The 16,600-nt window shown below is 37.5% G+C and overlaps 1 protein-coding gene across 1 annotated transcript; it reads left to right on the top strand.

The window, feature by feature from the left end:
• The first annotated feature begins 12,105 nt into the window (after positions 1-12,105).
• On the top strand, positions 12,106-15,121 carry ID4 (inhibitor of DNA binding 4, HLH protein). The gene is made up of 3 exons (XM_031946790.1): positions 12,106-13,104; positions 13,865-13,923; positions 14,513-15,121. The coding sequence occupies exons 1-2, from the start codon at positions 12,661-12,663 to the stop codon at positions 13,907-13,909; spliced, it is 489 nt and encodes a 162-aa protein (XP_031802650.1). The 5' UTR covers positions 12,106-12,660; the 3' UTR covers positions 13,910-13,923; positions 14,513-15,121.
• The last annotated feature ends 1,479 nt before the right edge of the window (positions 15,122-16,600 follow it).

Here is a 16,600-nt window from a genome sequence, read left to right as displayed (position 1 = left end):
TTCTTCAAAGAATCACTGAGAAGCAACCACAACCCCTTGTGTGTAATCTTCAGCAGATCATGGAACAGTGAGAGTTTCAACCTTAGCACTGCCAGAGACAGCCACACTATTTAGGGATGGAGAGTAGGCTATCAACCTATGAGCTCTAATGTAAAGGGCTCAAATTAGAAAACTATGTTCTTTTCAGGGACCAAATGAAGTATTCTTTGAGTCCTTGCTAAAGCATGACACTAATGTGATCAAGGTACAAAGACATAGCAATTTTTGAATACCTCCAGGGGACCTGATCATGATTTTACACACACATATACATATACACACATACACAATGTTTGTACACACATATGTGTTTGTAGTTGCAAGACTGAAAGAGAAGTGGGAAGATATCAGATGAAAGAATTTCAGGTTCAAGAACATGGAAGTGGAACATTTGTGGATGATGCAAGATGTATGACTATCTCTGGGAGTAACTGTGGTATGGTAGAAAAGAAGTGGGAAATAAATCAGTTGATTAATTGGGAAATGAGGTTGTTTATGGTAGTATCTATATCTTTTAAGATCCCCCAGTATGAAAGAAGTAGTTGAAGAGGTAAAAAAAGACTATTGGCCAGACACTGAACTCTTTCAGGAAAAGAGATTCTCTTTGAACTATGTAGACATCAACCAACAGACTCATAATTAGCGATAAAGAGGGATTGGATAAATATTGAAGGAGGAGAGCATTCAATTTGGAATTATAGGACTCATGTTTGAATTTGGGTTCCCAAATTCAAACACAAATATAGCTCTGATACTTGCTACTTTTCTAATTTTTGGCATTTTCCAAACATATTCTTCCTTCTAATTTCTTCTATCACTCCTCCTTTATCTTAATGACTTTTCTCTGAGATTACATCTAACCTATCTTCTATAGTATTTATTATATAAGTGTTTGTATATTGTCTCTCTTATTAGACTATGACATCCTTGAGGGAAAATACTGGTTTTTCATTTTTGAACTGTTATTGTTTGTTTCTTTTGCCATTCATTGTTTTCCCAAACATGTAGCACAGAATCTAACATATAGTAACTTCTCTGTGCTACTTTTCCTCATCTGTAAAAGGAATGCCAACATAAATGACCTCTAATGTCCTTTGTACTTCTATTTAGAGCTACATCTATATCAATCTATATCTGTATGTATTTAAACATATAGGTATATATGTATGTACGTAGTTATATTTGACAGCTTATCCAGTAAGTATCAGAGGAAGAAGAAAGAAATAATGGTTGTTCTAAGATTCTGTTTTACTTCTAGCAAAAGGCCTAAGTAGAAGGAATGTAGAGAAATATGCCCTGGAGAAAAGTATAGGACTAGGGATATGTCCATTAATAAAGAATCTTGAAAACTAGCTTAAGCAGTTTGGGATTTTCTTATCTATAACATGGAATTGCCATTGATGCTAACAAGGAGAAAAAAGAATATGATTTCAAAATTTTGGAGAATAGTTGACTGAAAGCCAGATTTCAATTGCAGAATACAAGGCAATATTTTAGAGGTTTTGTAGTCATGTAGACTAATCATAAATGATTAAATAACAGGATAACTAATTTCTATACTTCTTTGAAATTTACAGCATACCTTTCTCGCAACAACACTGTAAGACAGGCAAGCTGAGGTATAGAGAGAAGAAAGCATTTCCACAATGTTATATAGCTGATATATGACATTTATGTGACTTAAATCTAAGTCCTCCTATTCTCATTTTTGCCTATGCCATACCAGATCATGCTACTCAAATCTTTTCAGTTGTCTCAGGCCATCAAATCCCATTTTAAACAGAATAACTCTCTAATTGATCAATGAATGGTTAATTTTTGTAAACATTGGTTTTGGTATATAATCCATCACATATCCACTAGACAAGAAACAACCTATGTGATATTATTTCAATTACATCACAAAATAACTAGGGTTATTCCCAATTACTTGATTTATCTGATTTCTTATTTTATCAACAAAGAGAACCAAGCAAAATTCTTAATTTAATAAATAAGAAGAATAGATTGGTGAATAGAGTGCTTAACTGGGTCCACATTTTATATCTGAAATTTACTAGCTGTATGACCTTAAAATTGTTCATGTTTCTGGGCTTCAGTTTCTTTACCTATAAATGAGAGGCTAGGCTAGATGATCTTTAAGGTCACTTGTAGCTCTGGGTCCATAATTCTTTGATCCTTTCTAAACTTCAGTTTTTTTATCTAAAAAAAAAAAAAGGAGGCATAGTTATATCCATGAAATCTACCTTTCAGAATCACTTAGCTCAAATAGCATTATGTATATGAAGCACTTTGCATATTTTAAAGTGTTATTTATCATGATTATTATTGTTATTATTACTACCAAGTACATGTTAATCATAATAGTTAAATCCAAATATTGTTGTTAAAATTTTAATTTTGCTACCCAAATAACAATGGCTTTGGTCCCCAAGATTTCTTACTTTCATTCATGTCCATTCAATAATCATTTGCCATTGATGTTTTTATAGAAAAAAAATCATAGAAGCTGCTAATGTATTAAGTCCTTTTGTCCTTTTACAATGATTTAATAAAATATGCTTTATAGTTTGAAAATATTTGTTATTTCCTGAAGTGACTTTTTTCTTTTCCTTCTTATTTTTAATCTGTGTGTTCTAACAATTTAGTTCTTCAACTGATTCACTGATAGGGTAAGCATTCCAAGAATCAATGAGTTTACTGAAAAATCCATGGAAATATCTCATAAATTACTCTTGGAAAGGCCATAATTGTTCTTGGACATTGTTTCATTTCTTAGGAGCCATGACTATATAGAGATTCAACAGGCCAATTTTTCTATATAAAAGACTCATCATTGACCATGATGAACTCAGATGCAGTATTTATAAAGCTATTTAGTGCTTACATTGCAACTTTACTCCAAAGAGTTTAGAATATATTCAGTTATGATTTTCTTTATTTTTACAATGGCTTGGCATACATATTAAAAAGAAATGAAGATACAATTAAAATAGTCTCATAACTAGCCTCTCACCCACCTACTCAAAGGGAATTATACTTAAAGCTATTCAGTAGAAGTAAATGGTAGTTTTATTCATTTTACTACTTCTGTAGTTGCTAAAGGGAGAAAGGGCCTCCAAAATAATGTTATGAACTAGTTAAAAAAAAAAAGGGAAACATTTCAAGGATGAATTAATGGCAAAATTGTAATTGATTTGGATTTTCCTAATAAGGGCTTACAACAGGATAAGATTAAAACTTGACCTTTTCGTAATCTTTTTATGATTCTTCTCACTATTACAAGACATTTAAATAGTTACTTTATTATCAACTAAACCTGATTGCCTAGCCTACTGTATATAAGAAAGATTGCTTGACTTGAATTCATAAGAGACCTTGGTTCAGATCTATCTTCACCACTTACTTGCTATGTGATCATAGACAGTTATTTACCCTTTCTGAATTTTAGCTTAATCATCTATGAAATAGAGAAAGTATACTTGCTATGCTTTTTTATAACTTACAAATATATCATCTAATATATCATACATAATAAAATATGCAAACAAGGCAACAAATAGTACTATCTAATAACAAGTCAAGAAACTTTTTTTGTTTATATTATGTAGAAAGTATTGTACTAACAACTCTAAATCAAAAGATAGGGTTTTTTTTTAAGTTCCTGAAAAGCTTAAATTCTAATAGGATATAATATATACACAGTAAAACATAGTCATTTGAGAAGGGATATAATACTAGGAACTGAGTGTATTAACAAAGACTTTATATCAGATATGATCTTATTTATGTCCTTCATCAAAGAATACCAGTGACATTGTGGGTGATGTCTCGATTCATGTTTAATTTGGATTTAAATGAGGCAGTTACACAAAATCATCAGCCTCACTCTCTCTTCCTGAATCATTGAAGTATAGTGATAAGACAAAAGTTGAGACAACTGGCAATACAATTGATGATCTTGGCATTTTTGTTTGCTATCCAAGCTCTAAGTATTCTATAGTACCTTCTTCATCCACCTCCATGATCAGGGCAAGAAATTGTTTTCATTTGCCCACTTCACTAAGGGAAGTCTTCCCATGCTTGGGGGTAGAGAGCCCCCTAATTCACCAACAGGTTTGTGGTCTGTTGATTACTCCCAACCTGATTTAGTCCATTGCTGAAATGGTTTGCTGGAGTGTAGCCATAGCATATGCTCAAGCTTCTTGGAGCCAACATATGAGAATATGATAGTATAGTTGATCCTTGTAGGAAAAAATTATTCTAAAAAGTTATATTAAGGAGCAAATATATCATAGATGTAAAATACATGCCTATGCAAAGGCAGTAAGAGAATGGAATTCAAAGTGTGAGAAACAGTAATGGCCCAGTTTGGTTGGAATTAAAGAATGTGTGAAAGGGAATTGTATGAAATAAGTCTGAGAAGTAGATTGAGGTCTGATTGTGAAGAGTGTTAAAATCAACGTTGAGACTTTGAATTTTATCTTATGGACAACTGAGAGCTTTTGAATATTTTTGAATAAAGGAATAAAATGATCAGACCATTATCTGAACATTAGTTTGGCAGTTGTGTAGAGAATGGTTTAGATATGGGAGAGACTATTACACAGGGAGTCCAATATAGGATCAGGGACTGGACTAAGCCAGATTCCCATTAGAAAAAGGAATGTGTGCAAGACATGCTGTGAAGGTAGAATCAATAAAATTTTGGATATGGTTGGATATTAGGGATGAAAGGGAGAGAAGTGTAAATGATGACTCTTTTTTTTTTATTTTGAAAAAATTTTCTTTACAACATTATCCTTGCACTCACTTCTATTCCGACTTTTTCCCTCCCTCCACCCTGTCCCCCAGATAGCAAGCAGTCCTATACATGTTAAATATGTTGCAGCATATCCTAGATACGATATATGTGTGCAGAACCAAACAGTTCTCTTGTTGCACAGGAAGAATTGGATTCAAAAGGTAAAAATAACCCGGGAAGAAAAACAAAAATGCAAACAGTTTACATTCATTTCCCAGTGTTCTTTTTTTGGGTGTAGCTGCTTCTGTCCATCAACTCAGTTGAAACTGAGTTACATCTTCTCTTTATCGAAGAAACCCACTTCCATCAGAATACATCCTCATACAGTATCGTTGTTGAAGTATATAATGATTTCCTGGTTCTGCTCATTTCACTTAGTATCAGTTCATGTAAGTCTCTCCAAGCCTCTCTGTATTCATCCTCTGGTCATTTCTTACAGAACAATAATATTCCATAACATTTATATACCACAATTTACCCAACCGTTCTCCAATTGATGGGCGTCCATTCATTTTCCAGTTTCTAGCCACTACAAACAGGGCTGCCACAAACATTTTGGCACATACAGGTCCCTTTCCCTTCTTTAGTATCTCTTTGGGGTATAAACCCAGTAGTAACACTGCTAGATAAAAGGGTATGCATAGTTTGATAACTTTTTGGGCATAATTTCAGATTGCTCTCCAGAATGGTTGGATTCGTTCACAACTCCACCAACAATGCATCAGTGTCCCAGTTTTCCCACATCCCCTCCAACATTCATCATTATTTTTTCCTGTCAATTGATGACTCTTTTATTGCCAACCTAGATAACTAGAAAGATGTTGGTACCCTCAACAGAAATATTAACATTCAATCTATTCCAACATTTCAAGTATTCATGATGTCACCAATATAAATACTCCACCTACCAATACAGACTACAACTCTTCTAATATGGCTAAAAAATTAGTTACCTTGTAGAGAACCTGAAGAGCCTCTCTAAACTTTAATGACAAATTGTTCTTTAATACATATTCATAATTTTTCCAACTTGATAAGAATTGCTAGAATTTAAACTCTATAGGCAGAGTTTTGAGAAGATAGTCTCAATACCACTGTAGAATAAAGAACCAGGAGACATAAAGAGAAAGAAAAAAAACAAGTTAATTTACCTAATAAAAACGAACAAATATTGAGGACAAAACTTACTCCAGGAAACTTGGTGTCTCTCTGAGCATGTGGCAGGATTTTATCCTTCTATCTTCTTGAAACTGAATCAACACCTCCCCAACAAAAATAATAAATAGAAAAAAGAATGATGTTGTAGAAAATGTTATGACACCATGAGTTAAAGTATGAAGCAATAGTAGAGGGTATCATATTTTCTAGACTCAATTCTAGATACTCTCATGCAAGATCAACTTTAATCATTGCTACACCAGGTGGCCCACCTAGGGACCTGGGGAAATATCTTCTAGCCATTGAGTTTCCTGTTATTCATAACATAAAAGCAAGGAATAATATCTCTAGATAACCAATTTAATATGAGTGGAATTGTAGGCAAAAATCTTATTTTATCACAAAATTATAGATTTTTACATCTGGAAGATATACAGAAATATGTGATCCAGTAAAGAACATCAAAACCAGACAAATGAAATATCATGTTGGAGTATCTTACACTGCTATATTTACAAGTGTGTAACTTTAGATGTAAGACTCTTATTACCCTGAGAAGGTTCAATGTCAAAGTGCTAGACTTGAATAGGTGATTGGTCAAGAAGTTAAAATCATTAGATTGTTTTTTGGAATATAGAGTGACACATATGCCTAGATGCCCACCATCATCAAGCCTCCTCAGGAAGAATACTTCCTTCTGCCAGAGGGATGCAGCATTTACAGGTTTACATGTAAATGTAAGTCCTTACATGCTACAGTGTGAGCAAATAGCATCCATGATGAAACTAAGACTAAAAACAAAGTCTGTTCAGAGGGGTTGCACCTTCACAGCTTTGTCACCTCAGAAATTGTCATCCCAGTAACTACTCTGATGCCATATCCATAGTTTTGATTTGGTGGGGAAATAATATTGAATAATTATTTAATATTATGAATAACAAAAGATCTTTATGAAATAATTCAAAGTGGAAAAACAGAACTAAGTCATAATCAATTAGTAAACATTTATTAATAATGCTTCATTATGATAATTCAGAACTTCTGTAGATAGTGACTTATCAAGGTGGTTATTTCTTCTATTAGCATAGTTTGCAACCTATACAAATCTTGTGTGAATCTTATGTTTTGTCATAAATCTTACAAATTGTCTATTGTATATGTTGGAGTCATTTGTTGCATTTGGGCAAAATAAATCTTACATTCAGAACATAGTTAAAATGATAAGAAATTGTGTGCTTCTTAGCACAGACCACTTTTCTATCACTTTTTTCATTATCACTGAAGAAGGAAGCTCTAAAAAAAAGGATCATTTCTGTTTCTGAGTTGCTATATTCTTAGAAAAAATTCTAAGAAATTTTTAGAATCCCTTCAACCTGTGAGATTGTTAGAGATTTTTTGATTTCTCATTCAAATCATGGTAATTATTTTTTTCTTATCATGAGATTTTGAAGTCCAAAGCATTGTTCAGTTTTTTCCCAACATGAAACATTCCCTTCTCAGGAAATCCCAGAACAAATTTAAATCTTACCAGTAATATTTCAAGGGTTGGTATCAACTATTTCAATCAACCCATTAATGGAACATTTATTAATTACTAACTGTGTGCTAGATACTCTGCTAAACTAAGAACTGGGAGATACAAAAAGGTGCACATGATAGTCTCTATACTCAAGGAACTTACAATCTAATGGGGGAAACAAAATGCAAACAACTATATTCAAAGCTAATTATATACAAGATATATAGGAAATAATTAACGGAGGGAAGGCACTGGAATTAAGAGGGAATGGGGAAAGATTCCTAGGGAAGGTGGAGTTTTAGTTAAGATTTTGAGGAAACAAAGCCCGTTGGTAATTGGAGGAAAAGAGGGAGATCCTTTGAGGCAAGGAGGATATCCAAATAGAATGCTTGGAGATGAGAGGTAGAGTGTCTTTTTCAAGGAAAAGCCAAGAGGCCAGTGTTAACGAGTGTTTATGAGGAAGTAAGGTATATGAAGACTAGAAAAGTAGGAGAGGGCTAGGTTATAAAGAACTTTGAATGTCAGTCAGGACATAGGATAAATGCATGTAGCAATAGTTCAGTACCCAAGAAGCTATTCTGAGTTTGAAATTCCCCAGTATTTAGCTTTCTTGTAGCAAGGGGACCATTACACATATCACTGCTGCATTACACAAAATGGTTACCTGGTAGCCTAAAAGTGAATGTGTCTCCTTTTATACTCAATTTGTAGTCAATTTACTTAATAGGGAGTTAACTTAAGCACCTAGTAAATGTAGTACCCCCTCTGACTCTGTGGTTGAACCAACTCTCTTTCTTTGCAGGCAGGTAAAGAAAAGTGATATGAAAGACCCCATACCACACCTCCTAACAATAACAACAACAACAAATTAGGCTGAACAACTATATGCTTGGATATGCTTGCTTCATGTAAATACAAGGCAATTGTGAATCTTAATAGACTTAGTGTTTCAATTCTGCAATGGTCTGATTAGCATCTAGAATGCAGAGTGAGTCTCCACAGACATCTTTGAATGAGATATAGATACATTACTTCAATCAGTTGGCCAGACAAATAATTTTCTTTTTTTTTTTTTTTTGCTGAGGTCATTGGGGTTAAGTAACTTGTCTAGGGTCACACAACTAGGCAATGTTAAGTGTCTGAGCTCATATTTGAACTCAGGTCCTCCTGACTTCAGGGCTGGTGCTCTATCCACTGTGCAACCTAGCTGCCCCCCAATAAATTTCTCAAAATATTTCATCCTGGGTTTCCTATCGAGATCATTTTTAGAAACTTCTCATACCTATCTATGAAATTGTTCATATAGGATTCTAGACATCACTACCAATAGTTCTTAGTGGTTTGCTGTCATATAAAACTAAAATAAAACAGATTGGCTTCTATGTATTTGAATGACTGCTTAACTCTATATAACTGTAAATCATTTCAACCAAATAATCCTTCAGCAAATGTCCCAATCTAAGTGTCCATTGAGGTTAACTGGGAGCCTATAGATAAAGTGAATTTAGGACTCTTCTAGAATAAACATAGCTCATTTTAATTTCTTTCTCCATGCTCTAAAATCAGGACCATAATACCCTACTTCTATCTACATCACAAGGATGAGGTAAAGGCTCACAGAATGATTACCTTGAGATTCTTGAGTTTGTAGCAGGACTATAATGATTAATTAGGTGGGCACCTAATCACTGTTAAAGAGACAGCTAGGTGGCACCATGGATAGAGCATTGGGCCTGAAGTCAGGAAAATGAAATGAAATCCATTCTCTTTCCTAGCTGTGTGATCCTGGGCAAATTACTTTGACTTCCTTGGTTACCTCATCTGTAAAATGGAGTTAATAATAATAACTCCCTCCCAGAGTTGTTATGAGAATCAAATAATAGTTGCAAATCACAATGTGACTGGAAGATAGTAGATTCGTTAAAATAGTGGGTTGTTTTTTTTTTTACTTTTAAATTCCACACTTGCCACATTCTCTTCTGTAACTTTCTAGAATTGAACAAAATTTAATATATGTATGTTTTTGTGTGTTACAGATTTAAAGTTTGACTCAATTAAAAAAAAAACAGAAATATTCTACTTTTTATTTATTTACTCAGAGATTAGCAGAGTGCTACAGATATTTTAAAAGTTTAACAAATCTTTTTTTAAATTTATTCATTCAATAAGGTTGAGGAAAAGTTTGAAGATGTGGATTTCCAAGAGCTTCTACATTATAGATATTATTACCTATTTTTTAAAAGAATATTTATCTGGAAATTAACATGAGATTTCTCAAATTAAGCAGTTAATTTCATGGAAACTTTGTAAAGTACTTTTAAAATATACAATGGGGTCAAAGTGTAAATAATGAAGGTAAAACTAGGAGCAATGATTTTTTTGTATTTCAGTGATTAGTTCCAAGATAACAACCTATACAATTTTTTTTCTGCATTTTTCTAACTAAATTTAAGGTAGTTGATATTATTGTGGGTATCTCTTGTGTGCAGAGATATACAGAAGTTCCCATATATGTGCATTTTGATATTTCTGCACATGGACACACTCAAGTATGTACATATACATATATACAGATATGTGTATATAGATAGATAGAATGTATATCTCCATTACACATACATGAAGCATCAGGTATAAAATAAGTTTTATTTCTATTTTCTTCTAAATAGCAAAATTTGGCACCTGCCACACTGGGTCTAAATGCATATGTGTAAAAGCCAGTCTTTATTTTCCTTAGAAATGACATATTGGATAAGCATTACAAATCTCTAGCTTTAATGGGGGTGGAGGAATACATCCTCTACCTATCAGCGAAAGCAGCATAAAAAATAATTTCTCTTCATTTCATCAGAAGCAAGGAGTGTTCTCTAGGGAAATGGTTCACCAGTCACAAAATCCACAAGTGGGCAAGGTATTGGAAAATAGCCGCTTGCAGCCAAGATACTGGCTTTCCGATGTGGAAAGCTTTCCCCCTATTTGGTGAGCAGAAAAAAAAAAAAAAGGCAATAAAGAGTAGAGTGCTATATGTGTTTATCACCTAGGAAAAGGAAGAATCAGACCATACCATTTTAATTCTTAGAAGAAAGAATGTGGTTTCATTTAACTACGTACTCTGCCTATTTAAAGAGGAGAGTGAGGAAAGGGGCTCGCAAGGTCAAGGTGTTTGACATTTGAAATCCCTTCTGTCTCTAAATCTGTGATCCTTTGATCCATTTCCCCATTGACTTTTAGTCTTTATTCCCTTTGCCAAAGTGAAGAGTTATTTTGTTTGGAGGAGGGCTTCAAAGGTAAAAAAGGGCTGCACCAAAAGTTGTTAGATCACGATGCTTCCAACCCCTGCAAAAAGACTAGCCATTAGAAACTTATCGCAAAAACTCCAGGAATTAACAGGCTGCAATTCTGTTTTCGCCAGAGTCAGGACAGGAGCAAGACTCAGGGGACTGTAAGTGTTAATTTTAATGTGCTGTTGCAAAGAACAGGAATTGGACATTTTCAGCGTCATATTTAAAACATGGTACATTGACTAATACGTGAAGTGGTGCGTTAATGGGCTAAATTAACTTACAGATGTGAATTTTACATAAAATGGATTAATATTATATGTCATGTGGAATTTTAAATACTCAATCTCCATGAATTTTAAATAGTTGCGTGCTCTAATTTAATACTCAAAGCAATTGTTTTTCTTGAGACCACTTTTGTATTCATTTTGGACAGGAGCAAAAAAAAATAAGATTTTTTTGTTATTTATAAAATCTCCTTTCCTGGGATTTTTTTAATGGAAAGGCTAGACACTTTACTCCAAGATTATATTTCTGGACTTGTAAAAAGGCTTTGCTCCTGATGATGAAAGAACGAAATAGCACAATACATAAATGTAGCAGCGCGAAAGAAAACACGATCTGTCTTTCTTAAGGTGCTCAAGTCAAAGCTACAGGACTGAATGAATCAGTGGTGGAGGGTCTCTCAGCGCGGGTTCCCCCAATCCCCCCCCCCCCCCGCTCCGTTTTTAATTCTATCAAGCTAACGTGAGGCTAGTAATGGGGATGGCTTGATACGAGGACACAGCTTCTCCAGTGCAGTGCTTGGGCATAGAGTGTATTCCAGCCTTTCGAGCCGTACATTCCCGCAGTTTTTCCTAGGAACTTCTCATTCTCTCTCTCATTCTCTCTCTCTCTCTCTCTCTCTCATTCTCTCTCTCTCTCTCTCTCTCTCTCTCTCTCTCTCTCTCTCTCTCTCTCTCTCCCCCTTCCCTTGGGCACGCACCAGCCTTGCCCACCTTCTCTCATTCTTTGAGCCCAGACCCACAACGTTGACGGAATGGAGTATCCTTCCCATTGGTCCAATCCTCATTCCCTGAGGTGGCACCGTCCGCCTGATTGGTTGGTGGCCATGGACCTCCCGCCCATCCCCTTCATTCCCTTTTCCCTCACCCTCCCCACCAACACCACCCTAAACCCCACCAACCCTTTCCACTCCCTCCCGCCCCTTGCGCCCCCTTCTTTGGCTCGCGCTCCTCTCCCTGGGCCGGCGCGCGAACCCCGCCCCCTGGCCCTCATTCTCTATAAATAAAGCTACGCTGCGGGCTGGGGAGAGAACATAGTGGAGGCGAGAGAGTGTTCAGGAGAGAGGGAGTTAAGAGTGTGTTTCGGGGAGAGGGAGTAAGAGCGCGATCGAGGGAGAGCTCGGAGAAGGCGGAGAGGAGACAGCTGCAGCAGCGGCGGCGGCGGCGGGGGCTTTTAGTCTGAGATCAGAAACGAGGGAATAAGGAACAGGGGTGGGTTGGTTGCTTTTTTGTGCGTGTGTTAGCGTCTTTCTTTCTTTCTTTTTAATTTATTTTCATTTGTACGGTCCAGTGGCGCTCCGCTGAACAGAAATTCCCTCGCCAAGCCCGGACCTCGCTTCCAGGGACAGGCGGTTCTCGCTGTCAATTGTGTTGCCAAAGGAGTAGGTGCGATCCTCCAGAGTGTCTTAAGCCTGGATTGAGGGAAGCGAAGGATAGGGACAGAGACAGGGAGCTAGCGCAGACTGGGGATAGCGGCGACTGGGTGGGGGGGTATTCTTCTTGCCCTCTCTTTTGCCCTCCCGGGTCACCTCTTCTTGGCCGAGGCCAGAATCCGCTCGCAGAAGGGCGCGCACCATGAAAGCCGTGAGTCCCGTCCGCCCCTCGGGCCGGAAGGCGCCGTCGGGCTGCGGCGGGGAGCTGGCGTTGCGCTGCCTGGCTGAGCACAGCCACAGCTTGGGAGGTTCGGCTGCTGCTGTGGCTGCGGCGGCGGCGGCGCGCTGCAAGGCGGCCGAGGCGGCCGCGGAGGAGCCGTCTCTGTGCCTGCAGTGCGATATGAATGACTGTTACAGCCGCCTCAAGAAACTGGTGCCCACCATCCCGCCCAACAAGAAAGTCAGCAAAGTGGAGATCCTGCAGCACGTTATCGACTACATCCTGGACCTGCAGCTGGCGCTGGAGACGCACCCGGCTCTGCTGAGGCAGCAGCCGCCGCCGCCGCCGCCGCTGCATCACCCCTCCTCCGGGAGCTGTCCCGCCGGACCCCCCCGGACCCCTCTCACAGCCCTCAACACTGACCCGGTAAGAGGACGCCGCTCCTGCCGCGGGCGGGGAAGGGATGAAGGGGATGGAATGTGCCTTGGAGCTAGCAGGCGGGCTGACTGCACGGGGCGCACAGCGCTCGGGAGTCCGAAAGGGACGTGAGCTGCGGTGGGGGGCACTCCGGCTCTCTGGAATAAGGGTATAGCGAGCTCTCTGGGGCTTGTTGCGCGCGGACTGGCCGGGGGCGTACGGTTAGCTCCCTAGTGTGAGGTTCCTCCATGGGGATCCACCCCGGGCTGGGAAGGAAGGGCTACTGCTGTTAAGGGATATCAGGACCAGCCAGTGAATCTGAGACATTGTTTGGTTTTGTACCTTTTTTGCCCTCTCGCTTACAATCTGGGGTGGAATGAGGTGGGTTGCTGGACTGTGTCCTGGAGAGAATGACAGCTTCTTCACTCTTCTCTTCTAATCGGAGAGCCCGGTTACTCCGATCCTGCCCATTCATTCTTGATTCGTAACCTCCAGCCCTGGTTGCGTGGATAGGACTGAGAGAGGTGGTCGGATCGGGTTGTCGTACTGTCCAGTCCAACCTGTCTGCCTGATGAGCCCTGTTCAATCTCCTCTGGACCTGCTTTTTGAGCTGTCCGTGTGTGTGTGTGTGTGTGTGTGTGTGTGTGTGTGTGTGTGTGTGTCTGCTCGAATGTACCCACAGAACAAAACCTCGCGTTATGAATAGGTTCATTATTCGATCCTGATAACTTTCCCCCCTCTTTCTTTTACGTTTTTGTTACTGTTTTAGGCTGGTGCTGTTAACAAACAAGGGGACAGTATTTTGTGCCGCTGAACTACACTCTTGAGGTGAGTAGTCGTTTGCCTTTCTTTCCAGGTGCCCAATAAACCTTCTTCATCTAGCTGCTCTCCGCCCCCCCCCCCCAGATCTACAGAGCATTTCACGAGAGCTGTGCAAATTTCCTGTGACTCAGTTCCCCTACACCCCTCTTTTCAACCTAATTAATAAGTTAAGTCTGTTCTTGCCCTCCTTCGGTAACTTAGTGCTCACTTTTAAATGGAGGCAAGATCAAGCAGTTTTGCATCTTTCTGCAGCGTTTCTCTGCCTGTCAGGCAGGTTTCGCCTCGATTTTTTTTTTTTTTCTAAAGAGAGGCACTAACACGATTCCGGTTTCTTTTACCAAATACTTGAATGGTAGAAGAAGGAAATGGGTTATTGGGAAAGGGGCTCCAGGGAGGATTTCCCCCTCTCCAATGCTTCTAGCAGGGGCTTGCAGCTGTGTATTCCTCTGTTTGGCCTAGCCTGGGAGCTTTGGTTGTTGTTTGACCTGGTTTGTTTTGGGTTGTTGATCAAGCATGTCTTGTGTTTTGTTGGTGGCGCCAGTTAGTCTGGAGCAGAATGGTTCACACACCCCCTCTATTCATTCCTCTTCCACAGGTGTGCAGCAGGCAGAGCCAGAGGAGCACAGAGAGAGACAAATTAGAGAGGGAGGGGGAAAAAGGAAAAAAAATCAGCCATCAGAGGAAAGGAAAAAAAATCAGCAAACCCTAGAATCCTTTTCATGGTCATTCCAAGAAAAAACAAAAACTTTCACCCTTTTTTGCACGTTCATAAGCATTTAAACATGATATCTGTTTTGTCTCTTCATTTATAGCAGCTGTGAATTGTACATTTCTGTGTTTTTTGGAGGTGGGGTTAAACTTTTGAGCAGAAAGTGTGACTGGACTGATGAATAGAAGACCAAGAGTAAATCAAACTTTAGCAGTATACTTTGTGACCAAGGAGCTGAATTTTTCTTTTGAAGCTTTACTAATCTACCAGAGCATTGTAGATATTTTTTGACATCTATTGTTTAAAATAGATGATTATATTGGGGCCAGGGAACTTTCTTCTCCCTGTGAGAATGTTACATATTGTATAGATAACTGAGTGACATTTCATACTGTGTATATATAGAGATGTTCTATAAGTGTGAGAAAAGTATATGCTTTAATAGACTACTGTAATTATAAAATATTTTTAATTAAATATTTTTTGTAAATATTATAAGTGTGTGTTTTCTTAATCTGGGAATATTTCTTTTGGAAAATTATTTTTCAGCTCAGTTACAGAGCTGACAATATGAAAATATCTGGAATGTCTTTTTTGTTTGGTTTGGCTTTTAATTTGTTTTTGTTTTGCCCAATGTCTTAGACTCGGAAGTTACAGTTATAGCTAGTGGTCCGTCCTGCATGACTGCATGAGATGTTTAATCATAAATAAACTTGTTCTGAGTCCATACAAAATGTGTTTTCTTTAATATAGATGGAAAACCTTGTATTTGTACCATACATTCTGAAAATTCACTGTCAGTTGAGGTATAGGGCTTCTAGTGTATATATAAGAAGAGCATTTAGAAGGAATATGTTGGCTTTATTTGTTTTTCTTTTAAAGATACAAAAAAGTGGATTTGACAGACTTTTTGCATATGGGGTGGGTAAATGCTTGGATCTTTTAAGAGTGTAAGAAATCTGTTGTTGCATCAAAATGAAAAGAAATTTATTCACCAAACTTCATTTTACACTAAAACTTAATAATCACAAACTTACATGTCTGTACAGAACAATAAATTATAGAAACAAAAAAAAATGTTCTCTGCTTGCAACCAAAGGACAAACTCCTACAAATAAACAGTTACTGTTTCCTTTCTCCAAAGAATAATGATAGGTGACTGGGGAAAACAGCATAATGGCAAATCCTTCAAGCAGGGATATGTTGTGTAAGTCAATTTTCAAATGTTAACTTAAGTAGACCAAAAAAAAAAAATCTGATGACCGCATCTAGATTATTTTTTATATAAAATGATTTTCACTACACTTGTGTTAGTTACAGTTAAGGAACTGTTAAGTCTCTTGTGATGTGTAACTTTTACATGTGAACATTAAAGTAGATTTATCTGTCTTGTACTGTGATTCTTTGGCCTTATTTCTTCAATCCTTCATATTTATTTGAAGGGTATATTTTTAATTTCTTTTTGCTTTTTTTCTTTTTGGGGGCAGTTAATTTTTCAGATTAAATATTACTATCAAGGCTATGTGAAATATTAGATATCTTCTGAAATCAGTAGCCTGAACACAAGTTAGATAGAGTTTTCGGAATAGGAGTGAATTAAGTAGGATTTAATTGGGTGCTTTATAAATAGTTAGGCAACTCTGTGTAACATGGTGCTGTTTGATTTTTTTTTTTAAGTGAGAGGATTTGTGTCAGATTTATAAAAGAACTTTTTATTAGATTGAAGTCAAATAATTAGGAGAAAATGAAATATGGTCACGTTGTGATTTGAAGTGGCAACACATCGAATGGACAAAATTGAACACTTTTTAAATCAAAACGCGTAAGGTCCATTAGATCCAAGCAAGCGCAAATCCTTTCTATTTATTTGAATTCTAACCCTCTCCATCTACAATTTTCCCCTTTACTCCAATGGCACTCTACTGGTGTTTGATATTTATAGAATTTAATATATTTGATGTTGATTCTAGTCAA

This window comes from Sarcophilus harrisii, chromosome 1 (genome assembly GCF_902635505.1).
Source record: "Sarcophilus harrisii chromosome 1, mSarHar1.11, whole genome shotgun sequence".
Classification (NCBI taxonomy): Eukaryota; Metazoa; Chordata; class Mammalia; order Dasyuromorphia; family Dasyuridae; genus Sarcophilus; species Sarcophilus harrisii.
The sequence above is the reverse complement of the archived record's forward strand: the minus strand, read 5'-3'. Positions and strand labels throughout refer to the sequence as shown.